We start from the raw sequence: 19,718 nt of genomic DNA on the forward strand, positions 1-19,718 counted from the left end.
CAGGTGCCTTACAGACCACAAGGGCGGTCTCAAAGGCCTCTGTTTAGGGAAATGTGTGGTTCAGAGCATCTGCTTCATGACTGTAATGCCCTGATAAAGCTCAGGAGGAGCTTATCACCCCAGCCATGGCACCACCCCAAAGGCAGCAGTTTCTTGGGCATGAAATTAGCTTTCAGGGATGTTTTCCCCATGGTGCCTACTTCCCCGTTCTTTCCAGTCCTACACAGTCAGGTCACCTGGTCTCCCTATATCTGCATTGTTCAGTCATTTGTTTTGAATTTAAATGTTGTAAATGTATCTCTTTTGTGTGTTAGGGGATGGTAGCTGTGAAGAACTATGGTAAAAGTTCTTGTTATTTCATCTTTAAGATAGGATTGTATATTTTAAAGCATATAATAGCTCATTTCTGCACTTTTTCTGTAGATTCAGCTCAGTGCTCCCAGTGTTTGTGTTTCAGAGATCCAGCGTAGCATTCAGTGCTCTGCAAATAGTTCTGTTGTATTGCACGTGTACTTGTAGCCTTGCATTCTTGCTTCCCAATTTAAGTAACTACTAGTTGAAAAATATTTAGCAAAGGTGCTTCTACACATTACACATTCCCCTACCCCGGTTAAGCTAATTGCTTTGTGACTTTTTTTGGTCTGTATGTCCATCAGTTCTTTGAATCTTTTTTTTTTTTTCTTTCCCTGTGCTTTTACTCTTTTAGCTTTTGCCAGCAGAGATCGAAAAATCATGTTCCTGATGCTCATGACAGCAGCAGCAAGCTCAGACCTTTGTGCTGCGCGGCTGTCAGCCCGCTGAGCCTGCTGGAAAGGCTCTGCTTTGTTCGGGCAGCGTGTTTGTGCTGCTGCCTCTGACTCGCTCTGCAGTTTGGGACAGGAGCCTTTATGCTTTATTTAGGATTTAAAACAGTAAATAGAGCATCATGTTGACCTATCTCAGCCTTTCTGTTTTCAAAAGGTGCTTCTGGAACTGCCGTGATCCTGCAGAGCTATGGAAAGGCAATGGGGGTGTTCAAAATCGGGCAGGTGCCTTATGGAAAAAAAGCATTTGAACTGAAGTACCTACCTTGATCAACATGAAAACACACTGACTAAACAGCCTGTAATGGGCTCTCCTAATACACAGAGTGATCCCCACAGGTGTGTGCTATCAAAGCAACTGGTATTCTCCTCTGGCTAAGGACACTGGTAATTAAAAACAGGTGGATGGAGCACGTTACAGACAGACTCATCCCTGGGAGCTGCTGGGGAAGGGCTACGGAGTGGTGCTGGCAGCAGGCAAGGGCTGGGAGCAGCCCCAGGAGAGGGGCAGCACCCCCAGCACCTTAGCAGTGGTGTCGTGGCACAGCTTTTTCTGCTGGTGCTCCAGCCCAGGAGTTCAGCATTACTCATTTGAAGTCTCGCAGCTTGTAGAAAGTGAAATGTTACTGAGATGCTAGCAGCTGCTGAGGCAATCTCATACTCTGCCAACTTTGTCTTGCTCTGAATTGAGCTGTGGATGCCCACGCTTCCTGGTGAGGTGCGGAGTTTCCAGTTGCTTTAGCGTGGTGGTCTGCATGGCAGCAAATGTCACCACATAGAAAGAAAGGTCTCTAGGAAGACTGGCACCTGCAGCATACCGGTAGCTTTGTCCTGTGCTATGCTTGCTGTCAGGGATTTTGGTAATAGGAGCAGTACGTGCACAGTGAGGAAAAAAAGCTGCTATGGGGAGATGGTGAAGGATTAGCTGTTTAAACCCAAAATAAAGCAAAAGCAATGATTTTTCAATATAATGGGGGATATATCCCTAGCAGATGGGCAGCGCATCTTTCCTAGAAGGCTGGATTTATCAAGTAGCCTTTCGGGGCTTGTGCTATGCGCCATGCCTGCTGTAGGCTGTGCCCCCTGGTTGGAAATGGAAAGCACCAGCTGAAAGGCTCCTGGGCCTCAGGCAATGCTGCACTGCAGCCGCCTGGCATGGCAGGAGGGCCCTGGCAAGCAGTACTGCCAACCCAATTCACTCCTGCTTGGTGCGCAGCTTGAGTCCTGCTCTTGAGACAGGTGATGGGTGAAGAGGGGAGCTGTGGCCCTCTTCTTCTCGGTTCTCCTGCAACAAAACGTCTCTACACCTCCCCCACCGTGCACATCCCACCTTCTTCTAAGGCCCTTTTGTGGTGCCTATTTTATATGCTCCTAGCTGTTGGGAGGAATGTTACACAGAATTTATCTGTTAGCTGAAGATAAATGCAATGCAGGAGATGTAAGAATAAAATAGGTTTATTAGAGCTATTTTACATAAATTAAACGAGACCAAGCAACTCAAAGAGCTATCTGTATACCATGGCAAGGTTCTTGTAGACTTGGAGTTACTGAAGTACAAAAGACGACATACAAAAAGATGCATGCCTCACCTGCCTCTGCTTTTATTGGGACCCATGATGAATGCAACATCCTCGGACAGTCAAACGAGATAGACGGCACGGTGTCTGTACGTATGTATATATAACATGTACTGTACACGATTTACTGTTAACACACCTGAAGTTCACTCACACATATCAATTACTTGCTCTAATTCTAGGAGAATTTTGCTGGGGTGGGGACACGTCGCTGAAGCTTTCAAGCTTAGCAGGGAGCTAGGAGTTCACCAGCACGGCCCCCAGGCTCCAGGGAAGCAAGGACAGGGTTCAGCCGATCTGCTGGAGGCGGCAGTCGCGCTGACCGTGCCTGCTTGGCTACCACTAACTTTGGTTTTCACCCCGAAGGAACTCCCAACACCACAAACCTGGCTACTGCTAGCAAAGCTGGGGCTGGTGTCAGAGCAGAGCTGCAGCCCGCTGCTCTTTTGCAAAGTGGAGTGTGTGGAGCTGGGGTGGAGAAGGCTGAACAAGCCACGAGCTCCGGGGAGATGCAGCTCCGGGATCGCACCCAACAGCTGTTGGACACTGCCAAGTCCAAACTGCTCCTCTACTCGTGTTTTCACTTTAGTGAGCGTGGCTCTGTTAGCTGCAGAGAGGTTTAAACTACGAATGAAAAATACAATCTGTTCCTTAAATCCCAAATTTCGTTACAAAAGCTGGTGCTTAGATGGCAATTGCTTTTAATTAACAAAGCAAAACAAAATTCTTTCATGAAACCGCTCCCTGTGTGTCAGGTGAGCGCATCCCCATACCCAGCATGGAGCAGCAGGGCAGGGACGAGCTGCCCTCTACGCCCTGGGCAGTGCCACGGGGACCTGCTGCCTTGGCTGCCCCAGCACAGGGCCCTGGGGCCTGGCTGCTGCGGGGAGGGCGAGGGCACCCCCACGGCCCCGGGGGGGTCTCCACCTTGTGGCGTCTTCTACAGAGTCTGCCGGAGCCTGAAGGCTTCTGAGCTTCTGACCGTGGGCATCCACCCACATCTTTACTTCTTCTTCAAAGGGGGAGAACGCGTTCCTCACCTTGGAGGCTTCTACATTTGAAACTTAACTAAAGACTTTGGTCCTTTTTTAGAGGCAGAGGTACATGGACACAGGAGAAAGGGGAGAAAAGGACAGACCTAGATCTGATTTTCAGAGATACATCCCGTTGATGAGGTAATCAGACTCTTCAGATGTAATGGGTCGAGCTTTTTTAAGCTTCTGTCTCACTAAACGCAGTCTGCAAGCAACCATAAGCAGCAGTAACGCCGTGATGGCCAAGCCTAAGGCCAAAGGCAGTACAGCACCTGCAGAGAGATTAGGACAGATTATGCTTTATTTAATGCAGTGGGAAAACAGTAGAGAAAACCTCAAAATTCTCTTTAAAAACACAGCTGCTCTATCAGCTGGGTGCTAATATTTGGAGAAACTCACACTGATAAATTAAACTGTGTGATCACGTGCTGAGAGTGGGTCAGAACATGAAAGCACACTGCTCAGTCCCTGACAGCAGCGTCTGGGTCTGTGTCACCTGACTGAAAAACTCCAACATAACTCAAAATGAATTCATGCAGTCAGTCTCACCTGTTTCTGGGACTGGGTGACCACCTCCAAGCTGATCTCTCTTTGGCACAGTTATGCCATTTTCATTTTTATCATCTGTTTTTTTCCCTGAGGAACTGTTATCTGCAGAAAACGAAGCAAGACAAATGAATATTGCAGTTGAGCAACTCAGGAAGTCTTATCCACAGGATACTAAAATCAAATAACATGAAAGCATTTGAATTCAGAAAAAAACAAAAAAAAACAAAAAAAAACAGTTTAAGAACTGCTGATTCTTATCATGTAATTTATTTATTTTTTTTTAAATAATGTGAAACTCATACTAAAATGTAAATTCATTTTTTCCATCACAAACCACAGTGCATCTCAACCAAACCCATGTGGGGTCACTTTCCACTGAAAAAAAAAGATATAATTTCTCTCTTAAAGCTTTCCTAACAGGGTACAGACCAATATGAGCTAAATACGAGCTAAAGCGTTACTGAAGCAGTTACATATAGCTGAAAATGAGGCCATTTCAAGTCATGTTATCTCCATCCTTATGGTTTGTAAAGCAGGAGGTACATAGTTTGGCTGCTCAAGCTACCTTAATTTTGCCCAATATCTGACACATACAAAAGCAGAACTAAGTACTTGGAAGACATGAAAATATGTGGGGAAAATGTTTGAAAAACAGTAACTTAAGCACTTCAGCTGTGTGTGGTAGAGGAGGTGCAACAGAGCACTGTTTGTAACGACACAAGAGGAGAGCACACACGCTTTGCTGCCCAGAAGTGTTCACCCTGGGAGTGCAGACCACTGCAGTTTTACTTCACAAGAGCAGAGTAATGCAGCTGGGACTCCTTCCTCCTGCCCTCACACTGGAGTCCTGCACTGATAGCTATGGGACCACTTAATGCAAGACTGACAGCTAAATCCAATGCCTTCACGATAATCAGTTCACCCCACTGGTGCTGCTTTGACTCAGAGTACTAAGCTCGCCTGTGAGATTTTGTCAGGTAACTCGAGAGAGGTGGAGAAAAGAGAATTTTTTCCCTGAGGTGATGTAACTTTGATAAATTTGGGCTTCTTGCCTGCCTAGTAATAATTTTAACAATATTAGACTAAAGCGTGTTATGTGGGCTTGGTTTTATTTTGACTCTCTCTTCATTTTCTATTCTGTGCCTAGGAATTGCAATTTATAGCCCTTTCTGGTTACCCTACATCTCAGCTCTGAGTAGTAGCTACTGCTGGGGATGCCTCCACAGTGAGAACATGACTAAGGCTTGGGCACTCAGTCAAACGTTGTAATCCCATCCCCGAGCAGTGCTGCCGAACAGCTGGTGCGGCACAGACCCTGTGCCAGGGCAATGCAAAGCTGTTACGGTGATTTGTACATTCCAGTTTGCTGTGCCGGGAAGTGAAAGCCCTCCGACTGCTTATGAATGCCACCTGGCTACAGCACTGTGGCTACTCAGATGGCTACTGGTGCTTAGGAACTAGGCCATCGCTCACCCCGGTGTGCTCTGCTGCCACTGTGTTTTTGTTGTATTCATCTACAAGTGCAGCAGTGCCAGAGTATGCATTTTGGCTGGCAAACAGCCCTGGAAATGATGCCAGGGCATACAGAGGCAGGCAGGCAGAGCTGCTGCGCTGGCCTTTGCAGGAGATGCAGTCTGGGTTACCTCGCTCTGCTGTTATGTCTGCAAGGGGAAAGGACTCCTTTACTGACACTGAGTTCCTCCTCCTGCACCCACTCCCAGCTACAGAAGAAAACATTTCGTCTTCTAGCTTGGACAGAAGCAAATCCTGAGGCTGTTACAAAAGACTCCATGCACTGAGCCCCCAGGGTGGTCTGTAAGCCAGACCTGGTGCTCCCTTGGAGTCACGCTGCTGTAGAGAAACCCCATTGCAAAGGCAGAACAAAGCTCACCCACTGTCCACAATTACTTTTTTATTTTATTTTACTGTTAACAGATTCCCTGTTAGGCCAGGTAGAAGTTTCCAACAGCCTGTGCCTTCAGTGTGCACATTTTCACATTTTTATATTTAAGCATAAATCCGTAAAAAGCCTGTATCAAATCAAAGCCAAATTCGAGAGGCTACTGGAGTAAAGAAACAGGCTCAGGGAAATTGGGAACAGACAATTATTATAATTATTAGGAGAATATGGGGTTCTGGGATAGATTTCCCTTGGTATCACCCTCACAGACGTATCGTACCCCTGCTTCAAAGGGGTACCCAACATTTGGGCTGTATCCAACAGCACAAATGCCACAGCCTATCCCAGCTCGTTTTACAAATGAGAAAAGACAAACATGGTATTCCTCGACACAGAGATCCGTTTACTGGGTATCCTCATTCTTACAGACAAAAGGTGGAAGGGTCTTTACTGGTGTTGTAACCAGCACTGTAATTCAAACAGATGTAGGAAAAGAAGCAAATGCAAAGTAAGAGAGATGTAGGCCTGAAATGAGCTCCCCCCAGTGGAGGGAGTGCTGGAACCTGTGCTGGCACTGCAAAGCCACATCCCTTAACATGCATCTTAACTAGACAGCTTCTCACCTTTGACATTACAAGCATTAAAGCTCATTTATGACTCTGATTTACAACAGTCTATTAGGAGCCTAGATACTTGTAAAGTCAGCTCTAAGCTAACAAGCAATACGACTGTCCTGTCCACCAAGACCTTTACAACGTGACTTGGAGGCTCAGGATCTGCCTCGGTACCAGCGCAGGGCCTGGCATCTGTCTCAGGAAAGCAGAGATCCCGGGACAGGATTTCAGCCACTGCAACGGCTGAACCTCTGAGGCTGCTGCTGTCATTTCTGTTCAGTGCTGCTTACCTCCCCTCGGCATTTGCGCAGCAGTCCCTGCTCTCCTGAACACTCTTCCAGATGCGCTGCTCAGAGCTGCTCGTTTCTGTCTCCCCTAACAAAGTCATTCTCCTTCCAGCAGTGGGTCTGGCAAGGCTACCAAGTGAGGCAGGAGAACCTAAGCCTGTGTGTGAGCACAGTGGCTGCCTTACTAGATTGTCTTACTGGAACTGGAGGAAGGACCAGCAGTCAGGATGCCCAGGGGAGTGCTCTCACCTCTAAGAAAGGATTTTGTCCTCTTCTTTCTCCTCGCATTGCTCTAAACCAAGTCAATCATCCTAGCAGGGAGCTGGCAAGTCCCATCTACTTCTCCCTCTGTCTGGACCAGTTATCCAAGATAAAGCACGTGCACGTGCACACAGAGTAAAAGTCATCACATTTTTGTAGCACCTAATTATTAAATTTGGTCTGTGATATCCTTGAGATGACAGTGATGGACAGAAACTTAATTCACTGCATCAGGGTGCGTTTTTAGGAATGGGTTAGATGTCTGCCAGCTCAGGTCCCTAGTGGCTGTGATGCCTGCCAGTGGGGCAGGACTTGAACTTCTTTGGATCTCTGTGTATCATTAATGTACCTCTATGGATTTTAAATCTCTCCATAAGGGAACAGAAACTCATGGAGATTTTGGCAGCTGCCCTTCAGGCCCAGGTACCTAGTGCCTCTTATGTCCCACCACATGCACCCTCTTTGGAACTGATCCGTAGGCTATTTAAAAACTTGCTGAACTGTTTGTTGCTTTTCTGGTTAAAACTATTGTGTTACTGGCTCCTTCTGTTCTACAAGTAAATCCTTACGTATCATTCAACTCAAATTAAATTCTGGCTGAGCCTTGTCAAACACATTACAGCCAGACATGGTCAGCTGGAAATCTTGCTTGTTTAAAACAACAGATTTTGGTATTTTGGTTCTGGTACTATACTTATCACCGAAGCCCCATCATATTTTTAAAGTTTCATAATATTTTTTTTCTTTTGCTGTTTACCTGCTGGGTAAAAGCCTACCTTAAGAGCAAAAACTGTGCAAGCAAGTCACTGTGCAGGAGGGTAAACACTGAAAGTGACTACACAGAGGAGCCACTCTTCCACACACTTCCAATTATAATTGATTATAGGTGGCCAAGCTTGGTGACCTCAATTCTGGTTTTACTTCTGGATTCACAAGCCCAATGGCTTTTAAGACACAGCGGCTGACTTTCCACTGGAGTTTGCAATGGCCTTTGGCAACCTGATCTTTAGTTTGGGTAGCCCTGTATCAGGTGTTGCTCAGAACTATGATGCCAAATGGGTTTGGGGCAGACTGCAGAGTTTTAACTCATTCCAATAAGGAGCACCGAGTTCTTTTACACTGACAGAAAAGGGGGAAACATGTGAGACAAGATTTTGCTGCAAGTTTCTATTTATTCACCAAGGGAGTGAAATTCTTGAAGATCATTGTTTCGCTCCCTTTGCGGTCTCCACAATTGAAATACAAGAATCTGAAGTGTGAACTAGGGAAGTATTCTTTATGAGAGTCAATAGCAGAGGGCACTGAGCACAGCTTTGTTGTAAGAAGAAAACAAAACTGTGTTTATAATTAGCTGCATCCTGGGGAGCAAGAATCAGTCTGAACTCTGAAGAAACAGAAGTGGGAGGTCTTACACTCATTTTAGGCTCTGTGAATACAGTTTTGCTTTCATTCAGTTGCCATTTGCCATTTCAGGTCATTTTAATTCAGCAGCAGGAACCACCTTTGGCTGCCTTAAAAGGCACACCAATTTCACTGCAGCTTCTGGAGTTCTACCAAGGCAATGTTTGGTGACTGCTGCCTGTAACATCCCTACACACTGACTCACAACAGGCTTGCAGCCAGTACAGAGAATACGACAGGGACTTGGGATTGTTTGTTACCAAAGACTGAGCCTACTCTATAGCAATGAAAGACTTCTCCTGCTCTGAATATACAATTCAGAAAAAAGTGCCCATAATAACCAAGATACTACTTCAGGGAAGAAAAAAGCCAGCAATTAGCACCAGAAGAGATGCAATTGGTTTCAGTCAATTTGAACAGCACATTATGTTCTACTGAAGGTAAAACCCTGCAAATCTAAAGATTCCCATCTATCAACTTACACAGATGAACCCGTTTCTATTTAGCTCACTGCATGCTTTGTTCCTTAGACTGCATTTTTTTCCTAGTGCTTCTACATGTTAACTTTCTCTTTGCAGCTGCTACGAACCAGACTTGACAATTACTAATTGTAACTTACCTATTGCAGGCTTCTTTTGCATTTTTCTTACATTTGCAAAAGTTTACTTTTAGCCAGGCACCAAAAGACAGTTTAAGGTGAAAGACTTGTCTTCCTCAAGACAGGATGATTTATTGAAACTGATGCTTTTCAGCTCTTACCTGGCACAGATCCACTGTTTTGTTTCTTTGGTCCCTGAGAAAGCGATTGGTTAGACATGTCTGCATCCAGCGGAAGGAGTGGCTGATTTCTGGCAGTGGCTTTCAGGGTGTTTTCTGCAGAGTTTTCATCTGTATTTTCAGTCAGTCCTAGGGTTCTTTGCTGGGTAGTGCCAAAGGCTGCGTGAGTCACTGTCTTCCGGCCTTGGCTGACTATGTTAACAGAAACAAAAATCAGTTTTTATATAGGATTGAAAGGAACGGGATTATTCTGATAGAAAACCCTGCAGCATGGGCCTTCAGGTAGACTAACCAAGTTTGCCCGGCTCAGACATTCGATGAAATGTGAGTTCCACATACATTGCAAGCTACCGATCGCCCACTGCTCAGCTGCCGAGCTAGAGTATACCTAAAGTGCAATCCAGCAATTGAAATGTTAATGGGAGAGTGGTTAGCCACCATGCCAATTCACCCTCTGATCATGTTTGTTCACTTTGCTGAGTGTGAGCACATGTTGAGGGTGAATAATGAAAACTAACAGAGCACTGGTGAATCAGCTGGTTGCTCTACACATCCAGATTTCCAGCGTTTCAGATTCAGGTAAGGTGCACAGCTGCACTTTGAAGTGCACCTCTGAGCTGCCCTTTCAGATCAAGACAGGAGTTCTTGTCTCCAGAATCACTACGCAGGTAAAGAACTGATCTTGTAAATGTTGAGATCTGTAACTCAAAATCTGCTATTCAGGGACTTTTGATAGTTTTGATATGCTTTGAAAAAAAATGAATAGATTTGTGAGCATCTCCTCAATGCTGACATGAAACATTCCCACATACCAATGAATGGTTCTATGCTGGGAGCAAGCTGCTTGTTGGCAGGAGAAGCCACAGAGGGGGCATCATTTCCCTCTGGCTGCACAGTCTGCAGTTACTGTCACAATCTGTGGTGTCCCACAGGGCACTTACGGTTCTGGCAGAAAGTCTCGTCGGAGCCGTCAGGGCACTGCTTCACGCCATCGCAAGCAAATGTGATGTCGATGCAGCAGCCATCATCACAGATGAACTGGTAGCGAGAGCAAACCCCGACACAGGCTATTGAGAAACAATTCCCGAATTACCAAAAAAGAAATAGGAACAGTAAATACTGAGTCAATGATGAAAATCTGCAGCAGCCAGGAAAATGCCAAACCACACTATGACAAGAAGGACATGGACAAAGCTGAAGAAAGGCCAGGCCCAGCTACGTCATTACATTGACAGAGAAGCTAACACAGCTAATCGTTGTTCCTTGCACCCTTATCGCTCTTCTGGAAACCTCTTTACTTCAAAACCACTCAACCTGGAAGCCCTACAGGCCATGCAGCACCCCTGTAGTGCTTTAATCTCCACCAGCCTATGCTGAAAAGAGATCTTTGCAGGGTTAGAAGACCTAGGACAATCCTGTAGAATATTTACGTGAGATCTCTGTAGTTAGAGCTGCCTTTCTCCAGCATGTAATTCCTACTACATACTCATTCCGTGTTTCTAACGGTAAGTTATCTTACAGACACACCTATGGACTACATGGAATCTCTTATGTCATGTTTTCTGTAACCAAATTAAAATACTGAAAGAGTACTTGCCATTTATCCGCATGAACAACCCATCCATCCTGCCAGAGTAGGGCTGAGCACAAGGTCTTACAAGTGACCTTCACCAGAGAGAATTGCCTGCTGCCTGCTTCAGTACTGAGATTCCTCTGGAAATGGAGGATATCCCTGGATGTTTCACAACTGCAATTATATTCTAAAAGCTTTCCTGAAACCCATTCTGACCTTGTAATTACCAAGTGTTTACACACGTGCTTTCCTCCTCCCACCAGCAGTGTATTTCACTGCTTGTAAAGCACTATCAAATTCGCTGTTTGGGCACAGTTGTAAAAGCAAATCAATTTGCATAAGCAAATCACAGCCTTTGGTTGTCACCCTGTGAAGCACCAGAACAACAATTTTTAAAGCTGAACAACGCTAATGAAAGTATGGCAGGAACACAAGCGTATGATTAAGCCCCCCAAAACTGTAGTTTGAAAATATATCTCATTAACTTCAGTCCTACTAATAGCACAGGTGCTGCAAGCATTAAGGCTCTGTGCTCTCGTTTGACCATGGCAGTAGCACTCAAATTGCAAACATACTTGGGGAATGAGAAGAAGAAAAAAGGCAGCAAATCCTCTGCATGCTCCACCCAAGAGATACCACAGATGCCCACAGCAACAAATAAACAAACCTCTCTGGCTGCTTTAGCTGAATTAAACACTAATGAATACAATTCTACCACCTATTACTAGAACACAGCTATTATTAACAGACTTGTAAGTGGATTTATATCATGTCCATTTATTGCCACTGGGACAAACCTTTCACGTAGTGATATTGGACTGCTGCAGAGCAAGTTTTCACTGGGTCTGCTGAGCACAGTAATGATGCCAGTTTACCCTTAACTTTGTGCCAAAACAGCAGATCTATATTAGCAGCTTGCTAATTACAGCATAATTAAAAGTTATTACATTAAAGAGCCCAAAACCGACAGCCACAGACATCTATCTTCCTTCCTACCTTTTATGCTTTTTCTGTGTTTCTTAAGCTCAGAGTTAAAAAATGATGGGTCAATTCCAGTTTTGGTTGCCACAGTAACGTAAGGTTTCACTGGTTAACAAACATTACACAGAAAGGCTTAAATGCATGAAAACCAGAAACCTTGCAGACTACAGATGCAGGCAATAATTTTATTAGTCTGTGAGTCATACATACTATTTACTGCTTTTACTTGGGTCTTCCCTGTACCACAGTCTCTGTCCTGTTCCATGAGCCACCTGGCTACACAATGAACAATAATGGTGTCTGATACATATGGCAGTATTTCATTTCTCCAACCTTGCCTGCTTATTCGCCACATCGGGATGAACATTTAAAAACTTTAGGTATTCTTGCTCTAACAAATGTGGTATTTGCTTCCTCAAATTGGAACAGCAACTCAAAACTGAACGAGATTTTGTTATACAATGAAGATGGGAGAGATAATATGATGGAAATGGGAGTAAGACTTCTCTCTCCATCAAGCCCCTTGCTCTGAGCAGTGTACCCTGGGCATGACATGGCCACCGACTGCACTCAGCTTCTCACCTACTGCAGAATGAGCCATAGGGAGAACGGTCACAGAGACGTTATCCGAGCTCCGCTGACCAGCAGTGTCTGTCACGGTTAGCTGGAAAATATACGTGCCTTCCTGGAAGTGAGACAGCTTCAGTGTTCCTGGTTGTGGTACCTGATAGAAGAAAAAAGGAGAAAAAAGTCAGACTGCTATAAAGGAACTGTCCGTAATTTCTAGGACTAGGTAGATCATTTCTGCACGATGCCTTTCATACAGATTAAGTGCTTCTCTTAAGAGAACTGGAATTTTCAATAAATATGTTAGTAGAGTCCTAGACCTAGCTTTATTACTAAATGTACTGATAAATTCATTTTTTCCTAACCTGAAATTTCTTTCCTTTTGTATTCTTCTTCCCTTGCATTTATCCAAATGCAGCGTTACCTAATCATTCTGTTGATTACCTCCTGATGATGAATGTGACACTTCAGAATTTTACTCTTTATTGTACTGCAGAACTAAATACGATCTCAGAAACATCTATCTGCTGTTCTTCACCATGGCTACTGGGAGAGCAAATACGTAATTTAGAACTCACGAACCACAGAGTCCAACTCTCTTCTCAGTGCACATCCAGAGAAGCACCGCTGACTTCAGAACACACTGCTCTTCCTGACAACCTCTGTGTTTTTCTCTTTCTCTCTCTTCTGCCCTTAAGGATCCCTTAGTGTGCCTCCTTTGTTCCAAACTTTGGCTCAGACTAGATGGTAACTTCCCAGATAATCAGCATTAAAAAAACAAACAAACAAACCAGACCAACAATTGCCTACAACTGCCAGAGCTTTGCAGCTACAGCATGTGGATAGAAATCTGAGAAGCAAATTATCCTTAAGCTAATCAGTCACAATAGAAAAAAAAAAAAATTTCCACTGGCTTCCCTCTACAATACGATAAGACATCTTTATAGCAGTCTCTGCCCTCCTGTGCCTTCTGTTTATTTTTGATACGTACGTGCAATGCAACAGCTGCCTTTTATCTTAAATAAACACCATCTCATTTTCCCTTGCAGCTAAGGATTCATGTACAGTTCATTAAGAATAGATTACAAGAAATCCACTAACTTCAGGATAGCAACAAAAGCACTATGGATAGCAAATGCAGACTGTACAACTAATCACAATTATTAACTCTACTAAAAATTAAACTACCACGGAAAACCATCAGTGTACATATTTGTGGGAGAAATCCCTGCTCATCTGAACACAATAAAAAAGTATCTATTTAAGCATGAGCCTGTGTCAGAATTGCTCTCATTTATCAAATATAAAGAAATCACCAACACAAATGTGAATTTTGCAGGTTTAAATAAAGAACTGGTCTCAAACTTATCGAGTGAATCTGAATAAAAATAAACATTTGAACTTTAACAGTTTCTAGCAACCACTCTTAAAGTACCACTCAAGACATTTCTATGTATTACACTGTCTGTACTCCTTGTGTACTCCTGTACTCCTTTGACCTTTTAATTTTTAAGCTGATAAAATACTAAATGAACAGACTCACAGTGGTCTTTGATATAACAGTGTCAAATTGCAATGCAACCTCAAGTAATTCAGAGTTGGCTGACTGTAGTTTGAGTCCCCAGTGTTCCCTTATGAACAGACTGTCAGTAGACTCTATGGGTTTGAGACATTTTTCCTCTTCCATTTCTGCTGCTCTTATAGCAGTCACAAAGAAGGGTATGATGGAGAATCCCTCTTTTGATGGTCAATTTTAAGTCACAGAATCACAGAACTGTAGGGGTTGGAAGGGAACTCGAAAGATCATCGGGTCCAACCCCCCTGCCAAAGCAGGTTCCTCACAGCAGGCTGCCCAGGTAGGCATCCAGACAGGTCTTAAATATCTCCAGTTCGAAGTACCTTCATTTCAACAGCTGAGTCGCCTTGGAGCAACGTCCATTCATACTGCACAATTCCATGGTCATCCGAACTTTCTCTACCATCCAAAAGCACCCAGTCGACAGGTGACTGCAGCACAACATCCTGTCCTGCCTTGCACAGGGGAGGCTCATCATATTCTTCTTCTTCAATAAAAAAAAAAAAGAGAGGCTCAGTTGTTTATCAGGGGGAATTGGGTGGTTATTTATATCAAGCACATTTTTCTTGGTTAAGTTACTGATTCACAGCCGTGCGACTTCCTGAAAAGAGCACAAACACTACTCAGCACTCAGTAGCTATATTCTTAAGTCTCAGGTAGGGACCATTCAGTTAACCACTTTAGCATGTCTGTAGCTGTTAACTGAATGTGCTGTCAGATGCTGCTGGGATGCTGCTGCTGCTGCCCAAACTCACACCATGTGATGAAAAACAAAAGCTCCTCAAAAGTTAAGCTTCCACTAGGCAAAAGAACTTGTGTTACTAACTACAAGACAAATGGAGATAAGAATACATTGTTTCTGTTTGTTTGAAGGCTTAAAAATGCCAGAAGCACCATGTTCAATAGTGCATGTTTTAAATGAAGTAATATCTACCTATGTTTTAACTCAGTTAACTGTTCAGTATTCAGAGCTGTCTCCAGGAAATAACTGCTACATTGCAAGCCTACTGCACAGGAAACCTCTCTGTGTACATCGATGTTTCTCTAATACAACACGACTGCTAGCATCAGTGTTGTTTTTTTTTAATATGAGTTAAGGAAATTTGATGTAAATATAAATTACATATACATTCATACGGCAGTCCCTGCACACCTTTTGCAGCACTCTGCCTAACTTCACACTCTTAGTCTCTTGTCCTTATGGGAGTGAAAACCTTATTTAATGTAAGCTGAAGTCTTGGTGAAGTTGTGCTCAAGAATGTCATGATATAAATGATCAGAAATGAGCACCAAGTTTTTAAGTACCATTTTAAGTACCTAATTGAAGACACCCAAAGCTTAGTTTTCAGACTGTTTAAGATTTGTGGCATTTTCTTTTATTCCAAACACAGTTGTTACTGAATAATGTTGTGAGTATTAAGTACTGTTGCCAATCAGAGCAGAAGCTTTTCAGGTGAGGCTAACAAAGTGCATGGTACCTCAAGTGAAATGACCTGTGAGAAGTGATCTGCCCTGCATCATTCAGGAAATGCAGTGGACAGAGACAGATAAAATCCAGTTCTGCAAGTGAGCATCTGACAGCTTTACCCACAAGAACGTATCTTTTTGTAGTTCCCTGCCCAGGTATCATTCATTCTCTGGGCATGGCACATCCCTGGCACTCTGAAGTGGCAGGGTGCTTTCTGCTCCTTGATCTCTGCTTTCCTTCTGCCCCCCTGCAAACATGCCACACAGCTCACTTCTTCTCCAAACTGTACTGAGATGTACTGAAAATACAGGTTTGGTGCCTCAGTATTTGCAGGAGACATCTTCCTTCCTTCTTCACACAGCTGTCAGGGCATGCAGCAGGCTGAATGAAGAAGGTAGGTGCACAGAGCATTGATATGCAGCTCTGAAAAGCATCTCCCGAGCCTGTAACTTCCCTTTGTTTGAGTAGAGCTGTACGAGGTGCTTCCTGCCAGTGTTGGGAGCCTTCCTTTCATACACTCCCATCCCATTTCCAGAGCCTGCCGGAGGGCACGGAAGCCAACAGAGCAGTGGCACAGTTTCCATCAGTGACTGCAGGACAGACCTGCTCTTTGCTGCTTTGCTCTAAGACACTCCTATGAAAGCGTCAGGGAAAGACAGATGAAACCAGACACAGCACATTCCAACGCAAACGCCTTCACGTAGGGAAACGTACAAATAACTGAAAAAAGCATCTAATAATAGAAAGTATGAAACTGTTCCCACTGATCCAGCTGGCACAGGAAGCTTTGCCGAGTGTGTGTACACAGAGTTCTCAAAGCCCAGGGTGTTTAAAAAGCACCATTTAGGTGCAAAAAAATACTGTTAATAAACACCATCGCTGTGGTGCCAGGACAACTCTTACAGGGTAGGTAGGAACTATGTGCAGTCTTTACGTGGTTACTTACTATACCCATCTGCTTTAAACGACTTGATCAATTCCCTACAGAAACTCCAAGGCAGAGGCGAGCCCCAGTTCCCCCGGACCATAAGCAATAAAGATGCTTTCTCCTCCTGGACTAACGTTATGCTGCAGCAGCCCGAGCTGTCCTGGCAGGAGCTGTGCTGGGGCAACGCACAGGTTCCTTCCTGCCAAAACGCAGGATGAAGGCACGATGTCTTTGTAAGCTACCAGAACATTTTCAGAAAGGTAAATCAATGGCAAATCAACTTGTCTCTTACTCTTGTAAAGAAAAACATGACCTGAGAGAGACATCTGGCATGGGAAGAGTCAGCCTCACGAGCTGAAGACTTTTTCCACGGCAAAGTTTTGAACAAGGGGATGTATTATCTTCACAGGGTGAAATAGCCCCACACATGGTCAGTGCACGCTTCTAAGAAGTTGGTGTAAAAAAGAAAGGAAGCATCCCTGGGGGCAATCTACAGCCACAGGAATAAAGGGCTGTCAGCCCCAGGTTAGTAGAAAAATCAAGCTCGTAAAGCATCTTTTAACTTCTGTTCCTAGCTTTTATTCAGATTGAATATATGTAATATGAAACTGATACATCAGGACAACACTGAGATGCTGGAGCTGGCTGCTCGCTACAAAATGGGCTATAACTTTATAAGCAACCCCTTTTTCTGAAGTGAGGGCAACACGACAGGCTGCATTTGTTCTACTTCCTCCTCCACACAGACTTGGCCCGCCAGAAATGAAGCTACCAGCTAGTTGTCTGAATGAGGGCTTTGTTATAAAAGGTTATTTCACTACCGATGCCTCATTTTCTTCGGTATCAGTTTACCTTAGCACTGAATCGTCACTGCTCACCAGCAGCGCGCATCACAGACGGGATGTTACACATCTCTCGTGAGGCATTCAAAGCCTTTCTCTTTCTGTGTCAGGAATTTTAGATTTGCTGCACAAAGGAAAAAAGGATTTACCTCTTCTTTCAGTACAGCCACATGAGTTTCCACTGTTAAAGCTACACGAACTGCCTGAACGTGCTACGTGAATCAACAGTTGAGCCAACAAAAATTGGGTGTAAAAAGAAAATAAAATCAGGGCTCTGATTTACCATGGAAAGGCCAGCTTCAAAAATTCACCACTCCACTGAGTTTTCCAGTACACAGAGATGTACATGATCTGAAGGATACATCTCCCTCATTACCTGCTTCTAGAGCTAGATGTGCAATTGTTTTTGGCTTATTGAAGATCCTGAACATAAACACAAACAGAATGCCCTAGAGATCACTGTTTACTAATGCTCAGAAGTATTTTGGAATTACAAGGACACCGCCTTTATGGGTTGATGTTGGTGTAGGATTATCAAAGAGTAAACAACAGAAGACACAACACCACAGTACTCTGAAAGAAAAGAACAGGTAAAATGTGATGCCCTCATATCATAAAATCTTGAAATGCAAAGCTATTTCCTAAACTTCCCAAATTTGATCATGTGGTGACATAAGGGACAAAGGGTCTATCCTCACTGCCCTATTACCCACTGTTGTCCAGATTAATTTTTCAATAAAATTTAAAAATGCAAAGGTAACATGACATCAGATGGCAAAATAATCTAATCTGATTTATCTTTCCCGGTTTATGTCACAGCTGACAGATGTTTGAATAAAAGTTCATTCTCCTTTGTGGCTCTGCTTCATCTCCAGCTTAATTGCATTAAGAAGTCATAATCTCCTGTTCCTGATACCACCCTCACCCACGAGGCAGACTTTTAAATAAACCCATCAGGACACAGAGCAATTTGCAGATTAGAAACATAAATTGCTTTGCTAACCCCGTGCTGATAGTCATGAAAGCTGCCAAAAAGGCAAAGCTTTGGAATTCAAGATTTCCAATAGGTGGATTACCACTTCAACGAGTGTGACCTTTATCGTGTCTGACTGCACTCTACACTAGGGTCAGATTTTAAGATTTTAATGGAACTGAGGCAGTTCAAAACGATGAAGGCCATCCAAAGATGTTTTCAAAGGTTTTCAAAGATGCCTAATTCTCTGTGACTTTGATTTAAAAGCTAGTCTTATGCCTTCTATCTTGCAAGTGCACACATTAAGGGTCATAAAACTGAATTACCCAGAAGTTGCTACATTAACAATACCACAGACCTAACAGTCGCCTGGCTGTAAATGTTGAGGTCATACCTTGGGTCTCTGAGGCATTTTAGGCTTCCCTCATCTTCAGTTCTATAAATTCCTTCTTCTAACTTTCTAGTTCATCTACCCAGGCCCTTTGCAATAGTTACACACCTAAACTCTTCTACAAAGTGACCCCCTTGTACACCCAGGAGCTCCCCACAGGCACTGCCATAACCTCGGCAGCGCTGTGGGGGGGCTCAGTGCTGATGTCCCCCCTGCCGAGGGCACAAAGCAGAGGCCGCCCGGACACCCTGTTCCCAGTCCCCCCCCCCCTTGTGCTGCCAGGTGGTTCACGAATGAAGAGCCTCGAGGCGCTGCAGACAGGCGGTGAGGATATACGGCCGGCAGCAGCCATGCAGCTGAGTCCTGAACCAGGACCCCCCCCCCGGCCGCGGCGGGGCAGCAAATGGCGGCCGCCCCCCCCCCCCCCCCCCCCCCCCCCCGGAGCCATCTTACCGGCGCGCCGCCGGCTGTAGGTGCTGTAGCCGCGGTGCGGGGCGAAGCGGCAGACGGGCCGGCCGCGGTGGGTGCAGTTGAAGAGGTAGCAGCCCAGATCCGCTCCTCCTGCCGCTGCTGCTGCTGCTGCTGCCGCTGCCCTTGGCCGCCCCGGCGCCTGCACCACGGCCAGCGTGCAGCGCGGCTCGGCGCAGCAGGCGTCCAGGCACTGCCGCCAGCCCCCCGCCCCGCCGGGCGCCCGCAGGAAGGTGGCGCCGGCCGCGATGGAGTCCTTGGTGCGGATGATGGAGTCGGGCCTGGCGGAGAAGCCGAAGCCGCCGCCGCCGCCGCAGCGCTCGCCCCCGGCCACCGCCGAGCCGGCGGCCGGCGGCGGGCCCGGCTCGTCCTGCTGCAGCTGCCGGCGGAACTCCTCCAGCAGCGACTCCACGCCCGACAGCTGCGAGCGCAGCTCGGCCAGCGGCGCCGCGCAGCGCCCGCCCGGCAGCACGGCCCGGCCGCCCAGCGCCGCCAGCAGCAGCAGCACCAGCGCCGACATGGCCCCGCCGGCGGCCCACCAGGGCCCGGCTCCCCCCGCCGGCCCCGCCCGGCTGCCAGGCAGGCGCGGAGCCGCCGCGCTCAGCACCCGGCGGCACGAACAGCTCCGCCGGGAGGGGCCGCGCTGCGCGGCTCGGCTCCGAGCACGGCCCGCCCACAGCACAGCCACTGCTGCCGCCCCAGCCAGCCCGCCCGAACACCCTGCTGCTGAGGGCCCTCAGGGGGTGCC

The 19,718-nt window shown here is 45.7% G+C and overlaps 1 protein-coding gene across 1 annotated transcript; it reads right to left on the reverse strand.

The window, feature by feature from the left end:
* Positions 1–2,242: 2,242 nt before the first annotated feature.
* Positions 2,243–19,576, reverse strand: LRP11 (LDL receptor related protein 11). Its single transcript, XM_038177415.2, has 7 exons — positions 18,956–19,576; positions 14,224–14,387; positions 12,340–12,481; positions 10,145–10,270; positions 9,186–9,395; positions 3,964–4,065; positions 2,243–3,686 (listed from the first exon to the last, which is right to left on the reverse strand). Exons 1-7 carry the CDS (start codon positions 19,488–19,490, stop codon positions 3,532–3,534), a joined length of 1,434 nt encoding a protein of 477 aa, XP_038033343.1. The 5' UTR covers positions 19,491–19,576; the 3' UTR covers positions 2,243–3,531.
* Positions 19,577–19,718: the final 142 nt, after the last annotated feature.

The sequence above is a fragment of the Anas platyrhynchos genome, chromosome 3, assembly GCF_047663525.1.
Source record: "Anas platyrhynchos isolate ZD024472 breed Pekin duck chromosome 3, IASCAAS_PekinDuck_T2T, whole genome shotgun sequence".
Taxonomy (NCBI): domain Eukaryota; kingdom Metazoa; phylum Chordata; class Aves; order Anseriformes; family Anatidae; genus Anas; species Anas platyrhynchos.

Coding starts and splice junctions, on each gene's coding strand:
- LRP11 (XM_038177415.2), bottom strand. CDS start 19,490: ATGTCGGCGCTGGTGCTGCTGCTGCTGGCGGCGCTGGGCGGCCGGGCC. Junction 9,396..10,144: donor CGAGACTTTCTGCCAGAACC/GTAAGTGCCCTG, acceptor CTGTTAACATAG/TCAGCCAAGGCCGGAAGACA. Junction 4,066..9,185: donor AAACAGTGGATCTGTGCCAG/GTAAGAGCTGAA, acceptor CGTTTTCTGCAG/ATAACAGTTCCTCAGGGAAA.